The 7,390-nt window shown below is 54.2% G+C and overlaps 1 protein-coding gene across 1 annotated transcript in view; it reads left to right on the plus strand.

Annotated features, from left to right (window-relative positions):
• DPY19L3 (dpy-19 like 3 (C. elegans)) overlaps nt 1-7,390 on the plus strand; it is a 22,862-nt gene that overhangs the window by 7,891 nt on the left and 7,581 nt on the right. The window contains exons 5-10 of the mRNA XM_015572008.1: nt 533-623; nt 2,443-2,564; nt 3,073-3,218; nt 4,801-4,924; nt 5,607-5,741; nt 6,976-7,107. Of these exons, the coding sequence (XP_015427494.1) occupies nt 533-623; nt 2,443-2,564; nt 3,073-3,218; nt 4,801-4,924; nt 5,607-5,741; nt 6,976-7,107 (750 nt within the window). The remainder of the gene's footprint in view (nt 1-532; nt 624-2,442; nt 2,565-3,072; nt 3,219-4,800; nt 4,925-5,606; nt 5,742-6,975; nt 7,108-7,390) is intronic.

The raw sequence follows: 7,390 nt of genomic DNA on the forward strand, positions 1-7,390 counted from the left end.
TCACATGTAAAAGGTCTGTCGCATTTCACTACGACGTCCTTAAACTCTTATAATAAAAGGAAAACTATTCACCTCAGGTAATATTGTCAGCTTTTAGGCAAGTGTCTAATGCAATTACGGTTCTTTTCATTTGGGGGGATTTTTTTATGCTGTTTTGGTTTTGTTTCTCACTAATATTACATAAGAATGGTGGTGGGGGTTTGTTTATTTTTGTGTGAAATACAAGAAAAACTTTGCCTCTGAAACATCAACTAAATGGAACTAGTTGTCTCTGCTTTTAAAAATGCTTTATTATAAGAAAGTTTACACACCCATAGAAGTAGAGAGAATCGTGTGATAAACCCCTAAATACACACCCAGCCTCAGCCGTTACCAGCCGCCCGTTGCTTCTGTTTGCTGAGATTTCTTAAGACTCTGCCTCCAGAGTGGTTTCCCTTCTGAGCTGTAGTTCTGTGTCCTGTCTCGATGGTGACAGCAGAGATGTAACCAGACTAGGTCGTGTGAACCCAAATGAAAATGGCCCTTGTTTCAGGAGGTGGAGCGGGAGATCTCCTTCCGGACGGAGTGCGGGCTGTACTACTCCTACTACAAGCAGATGCTGCAGGCGCCCAGCCTCGCGCACGGTAAGGCGCCCGCTTACCGTGCCATGCGGGTCCCCACCTGCTCCCCCGTGTCAGCCAGAAAACACGTTGGCACAGAGGCACCTGACACGCTCCATGGAACGTGTATTGTCCTTTGACCCTTTGTCGTTTTACTTGTTAAATGACGGAATGTTCTGCTCTAGACGCTGTCTAATACCTTATGTATCCCTCCGTCCCCCCCTCTGCGAGCCACCCCTCCCATAATTCATGTTTGTGATTTCGGTCTCGCAGCTGACTTTTCTCGCGATCCCCTGGGAAGAGGTCTTTGCAGTGACAGGGCTGTGGTCTGGATGAAGGGATTTTGATAAACCAAGCGAATTACAGCCGTCCCCGTGCCCCCTGCATTCCTTTATTTCTGCAGTGGCCATTTCCCCCGTTTCCACTGTTTCTAAGTGCTCACAGCCCACACGCTTCACCTTGGCCCCAGCGGAGAGAAGCGGAAGGTCCCCCGTCTTGTGTGCTGATGCGCGTCACCCGGCACGAGGCATGCGGTCCTGTCCCGGACTCGGGCTCAGATACATTTTTGGCGGGAATTCTCCAGGGTGATGTCTTGTGCTTCCCTGTCACAATGAGAGGCGTGCGATTTTGCTTCTCTTCCTTTTTGTGCCGTGAAAGTCCGTTCCTGTGTGGAAAGGCTGATTACCCCTCAGCCGACACGTAATGGTTTAGCAGCTGTTTGAGGCCGCATCGCCCGTACCTGTTCCTTCAGTAGAGCTGCAGAGTGACACTGACTCTGCCCTCCCTCCCGGATCTGCCAGCTGAGCTCTGTTATATAAACCCTTTTTCTCATCAGCCGATCGGTGGCCTCGAGGCACAGTCGGTACAGGAAAGGCAGGCTGAGGTGAGCGTGAGTCAGGGCGCTGTTGGCCAGGGCTCAGCAGTGGGCCTTCAAGTGGGTGTCCACCTGCTTCTGGGTGGGGTTTCGTGGGGAGCAGAGCAGCTCCCTCGCTGTGACCTGTTGAAAGTCAGCCCTGGACACAGGGTTTGTCCTTCCCGCCCCTGAAGGCCACACGAGGAGGGGGAAGGGGCAGTGGCATGTCCCGCCTCCAATGGGTGACCCTGCCTCCTCTCTGATGACCCGGGCTCAGGCCACGGGCTGGGACTGGAAAGAGGGTGGAGTTTGGGGGTGGGGGGCACGTGGCCCCAGGCCAGACACCAGCTCCTCCGGCAAAAGAAAAGAAAAAGACGGTGTCTTTAAACAGAAACATCATCGATCAGTCCCCACAACAGAGAGGCATCGAGCCCAGCATGTCGGAAGTCCGTAGTGAGGTGAGGAGCTGCCGGGAACGTGACTGTGCCACCTTTCAGTGTCGCTGGACCCGGCTCACCCGGCACGTGTCCAGGTGGTCCTTCCAGAGCATTTCCAGCAGACGCCGAGGTGGCGAGTCCTGCAGCAGCTCTGCCTCTGGGGTTTAAAGGTCCCTGAGAGCAGACAGCCACGCGTGGCCGGCGTTCACCACGTCTCCACCGTTTCTTCTCATCTGTAGGCTTCTTCCCAGCTTTTCTTGTAATTGTGGAAAACGCTGAGTGATCTGTCGGATTGTGTCCCACTTTCTGGGTTTTGCTGGAGCCCCCGGCTCCTGCCTTGCCGTGGTTCTGTGGTCTGAGCGGCCCACCAGGTGGTGGTGGGTCTGGCGCTGGCTGGGTCCAGGTTCTGGTTCGGTCGGGATGCTTCCCGGAGGGTGTCGTCGGCTCCACAGCAGGCAGTTCTCGGGGCCTTGCAAAGACTGTGAGTAGTTTTGAATAAATGAATTATTTTAATTGTAATTCTTTTTCCTGGTTTTTCAAATATCAACCCTAGGTTTTCGTGGCTTAATGTACGACAACAAAACAGAGTCTATGCGGACCATTAACCTCCTTCAGCGGATGAACATTTACCAGGAGGTCTTCCTCAGTGTTGTGTACCGAGCTCTGCCCATACAGGTACGTCGTGTTCCGTGGCGCTGAGCTGTTAAGAGCAGGTGAACGTCGGGATCTGCCGTTGCAGGTTGACGTTTGGCGTGTGTCATTCCGACCTTCAGCTGGCTTGGTGGGAAAGCAGCAGTGCCCTGATCATCTCCATAAACGCTGTGACGTTGGCTTTTGATTCCCGTCTCACAAGTGTGTGGTACATGTGATGCTCACGGCTTACGATGTGTGTGCAGTCGAGAAGCGGTAAACGTTTCAGGTGGACACACGTGATCGCTCCTCACTTATCTTTGAAATAAAAGACACTGGAACGTTACCAAATCACAATGACCTCTTTTCACGAGAGCAGGGTAAACCCGGACAACACCAGTGTGCCCTCGTCTGAAGAGGGAGGCCCCCTGGAGGGATGTGGGCTGTGGAGTGCGGTCAGCTCCAGGCTTCTGGGTGAAGTCCTACTGTGTGTTTGAGTGGCAGGGAGAAGGCAGGGCTCCCCTCACGAGTAGCTTCCTCGTCCCTTTTGCAGAAGTACCTCGAGCCCGTCTACTTCTACATCTACACCCTGTTCGGGCTGCAGGCGGTCTACGTGGCGGCTCTGTACGCCACCAGCTGGCTCCTGAGCGGCACCTGGCTGGCGGGGCTCTTGGCGGCCTTCTGGTACGTCACCAACAGGTGAGTCGGGGCCGCTGTCGCCTCCTCCCGTCACAGAGCCAAGGGCAGGCGCTGGCTTCCCGGCTCAGAGGAAGCTGCTCTGCACACCTGTCAGTCAGGGAGCCTCTGCCAGCGCTCGGCCTGAGGACAGGGGCCGTGTGGTCAGTGTCTCCAGCCGCACACCTCACCCCAGAGACGTGTGTGACCCCCAGTGGGGTACGCAGCTCTCGGCCCACGGAGCGGCGGGCACTGCGAGTGTGAGGAACGCTGCGTCACCTGACTTCCTATTCCAAATACGGGAGCAGGATGAAACCGCTTTTTAAAAAACATTCAAGATAGAAAAACTGCCTGACCTGCCGTCGCAACACCAGTACTGAGGGGGAAACTGACAAACTCGGACACGGTCTGACACTGATTCTGTGTCAGAATCCCAAACACACTGCTTTCTCCTACAACCTCACTGAGGGATTGCTGTCGGCCGAGCACTGCAAAATGCTTCCCGACTATCCCCTCACGGGCCTTAGGGAGGAGAGACTGTCCTTACCCCACCCTAGGGATGCGGACGGTGAAGCTTCAGGGCTAACTCACAGTGAGAGGGGAGTCTGTGTACCTATGAGAATAAGTATGTGACGGCATGTGCATGTCTGAGTCGGAACACACGCTGCGAAGTCTTGCTCAGAATTCTAACGGGTGCGACCACTGTGCCAGGCTGCCTCTTAGCATTCTGACCTAGCCTATTACTCCTGCTAAGAGTGAATGGATAACAGGGGAGTCTGGCAGGACACACAGCAACCTCCTCTAAGTTTAGGAGGGCTGTCCTGGGTATAGGGCTGCCCTTAAGGGGGAAAAAAAAAAGAGTGAATGGAAGTCAAATGTGTTTGTTTTAAGAGTAAATCAAAGATATTTATTGAAAGCCTACAATGTGTAGAGACAGTTCTTGGAACCAGTGGACAAAGATGACACCTGACTTCTACTTGCCCTCTAGGGGTCACATTCTAGGGCAGTGGTCGGCAAACCGCAGCTCAAGAGCCACATGCGGCTATTTGGCCCCTTCAGTGTGGCTCTTCCACAAAATACTGGCTCTTCCACAAAATCCCGACTTCTGCGCATGGGCCACGAAGTTTCAATCGCATTATACGTGCGCACCCGCACGTGGTATTTTGTGGAAGAGCCACACTGAAGGGGCCAAAGAGCCACATGTGGCTCGCGAGCCACGGTTTGCCGACCACGGTTCTAGGGAAGCAAGGAGTTCGTAAGAATGGTCAGCGGTGACAAATTCAGGACGTGTACAACGTGAAGAGCACAGAGAAGCTTGCACTGGTGAAGCGGAGGCAGAGAGGCAGTCACAGGAACACACATGTGTCCGCCCAGATCCCCCTGGCTGGCTGCCACGTGTGGACGGGCACCTGGACATCCTCCCTGCCGAGTTTACGTTGCGGGGGTGGTGGGGGAGGACAGATGGTTACTGAGAACCTGTCACCAGAGCCTGGTGCCCTTTGTGTGACATAGCCGTTGTGTAGGACAGTGGAGGTGGCCACGGCACGGGCGGCTACGGCACGGGCGGCCACGGCACGGGTGAGGACTGTGCTCCCTGTGTGTGCAGGACAGACACCACCCGGGTGGAGTTCACCATCCCGCTGCGGGAGAACTGGGCGCTGCCCTTCTTTGCAGTCCAGGTCGCGGCCATCACGTATTTCCTGAGGCCAAACCTGCGGCCTTTGTCCGAGGTAAGTCCCAGAATCCTTCCTGTTTCTAATCTCCAGTGTCACCCAAGCTCAGAAGTGGTGGCGGGCGGGTGCCCAGAGCCCGTGCGGAGTTCTTGGTTCATGGCCAGTTTTTGAGTTAAAGGAAGCCTTCTTCTGGGCCTCCTCCCCCTTTGCCAAGAAATGGTTTCATTTTGTTGTTTGAAATGTGCTCTACAGCAGGGCTGGTGTGGCTCAGTGGTTGAGTGTCAACCCATGAACCAGGAGGTCAGGGTTTGATTCCCAGTCGAGGCACATGCCCAGGTTGCAGGCTCGATCCCCAGTAGGGGGCGTGCAGGAGGCAGCGGTCAATGATCCGCTCTCATCATTGATGTTTCTCTCCCTCTCCCTGCCTCTCGAAATCAATAAAAATATGTGCTTTTTAAATATACTTTTTACATAATCCGGCCTTAAGTGGTTGCAGCAAACCCACAGACAATTTCTGCAAAACGGTGGGAACCCTTAAGTCACTGCTCTTGCGATGCCACTTGGTGTGTGGTCACCTCTGGCGGTGTGGGGTCCGCGCAGCGCGTGGTGGCCTCCAGCGCTCGGGTTGTCAGAGCCACGGTCTCTGTTCTCCGTTTGCTCAGAGGTCCTGCTGCTCGCAAACCCGCCCGCGAGGCTCCTTATCCCTCAGACGTGTGCGTCACAGGTTTTCTCTCCGCAGCGGCTGGCCCTGCTCACCATCTTCACGTCGACGTTTGTCTTCAGTCTGACCTGGCAGTTTAATCAGTTCACGATGCTGGTGCAGGCGCTCGGGCTGTTCGCGCTGGACTCCCTGGGCATGCTGCCGGCCGCCAAGGTGAGCACGCGGCGGGGACGGGGAGGCGGCGCACGTGTGTCACGTGGCGGAAATGTGCTGTTTGAGCTGGTGGTTAACAGCCTCGTGTGACCATCTAGACCCTTATTCTGCTTAGTGTACGTGAAATGGCCAATTTATTTGGAGCACAATATCTAGATCAGTTGTCCTTTATAGAGAAGATTTAAATTTCAGTTCATAAGACGGCTCTCAAAATGTGTGGCCGTGCACCGTCTCCCCAAGGAAATCTGTGGTCCCATATACCATCCTCACGGCGACATCGACCAGCCTCGGGGGTGAGCCCGCTGAGGCCACACGGACTTCCTCTGAAATGAGGAACTTCAGCCCCGTTTGTCCCTCGTGTGTGTTGCAGGCCTGACTTTTAAATGCTGACAAAGGCCTGTTTCCTTTGAGGTCGGAGCACAAAACCAGGGGGAAATGTGACTTGCTGCTGAGTAAGAGAATTTTCATAAACCGGCGTGAACCTGCGACGGTCTAACTGAGAGAAAAGAGAAAAGTATCAGCTCTTAATTCTATTTATTTTTTTGAGGCCTTTTTGCGTGGCTCCACGTGGGCTGAGCTCTGCTTCTTTGGGTTTTCATCCTGTCGGTGTCACTGGCCAGAGCTGCTCATGGGCACTGATTTCCCTGCGCCGGTCACCTCAGCCGGCACCTGTGCCCGTCCCCCCGACCCTGAGGCCGGGGCGTGGCCCTTTCTTACCACGAGCCAGTCCCCACGCCAACGCCGAAGGCCGGCCGAGGTTCTCACTTGCAGCTCCAGTCCCTGGGGAAGTAGGTGTGCGCACACATGCACACACACGCACGCACATTCACACGCGCGCACATTCACACACATGCACATTCACACGCACGCACATAGGTAAAGGGAAGCGATGGACGACGTGGCCCTAAAGTGGGACGTTGGGAAGTGGTGGGAGAGGATGAGCTGCCGATGGTCAGCTGTCAACAGTAACTTGAAGGAATTCAGGAGACGCTGAAGGCTACAGATTGCGTTTCCAGGAGGCGGTTAAAGCATCGTTTCGTCCTCTGCTTCACAGTGTCCAGTTTGTTGCCTCTGTAATGTTACAGAATTCCCAGTGTTGTGTGGTTAAAGTAAACACGTGTGTGACTTCGTTTCTACTTTGTACTCCGGGGGTGTTCTCTGCGTGTGTGTAACCTGAGACGGGGCGCTGGTCTCCTGTTGACCTGCCTGCCTCCCCTCCACTCCCCCTCCGCAGGCCACGTGGCTGTACTCCATCCAGGTCACAGCTCTGCTCCTGGTCTGTGCCCTGCAGTTTTTCAATTCCATGATTCTTGGATCTTTGCTTATCAGCTTTAACCTCTCAGTATTAATTGCAAGAAAACTTCAGGTAGGAATTCTTTTTTTTTTCTTTTGTCTATAATTTTTTTAGTTCATGGGACCTTTCATGCAGCGTTCAAAGGAAAACTGACGGCCGAAACCGGTTTGGCTCAGTGGATTGAGCATCGGCCTGCGGACTGAAAGGTCCCAGGTTCGATTCCGGTCAAGGGCATGTACCTGGGTTACGGCACATCCCCAGTGGGAGATGTGCAGGAGGCAGCTGATCGATGTTTCTCTCTCATTGATGTTTCTAACTCTCTATCTCTCTCCCTTCCTCTCTGTAAAAAATCAAT

The sequence above is a fragment of the Myotis davidii genome, unplaced genomic scaffold (genome assembly GCF_000327345.1).
Source record: "Myotis davidii unplaced genomic scaffold, ASM32734v1 scaffold1453, whole genome shotgun sequence".
NCBI lineage: Eukaryota > Metazoa > Chordata > Mammalia > Chiroptera > Vespertilionidae > Myotis > Myotis davidii.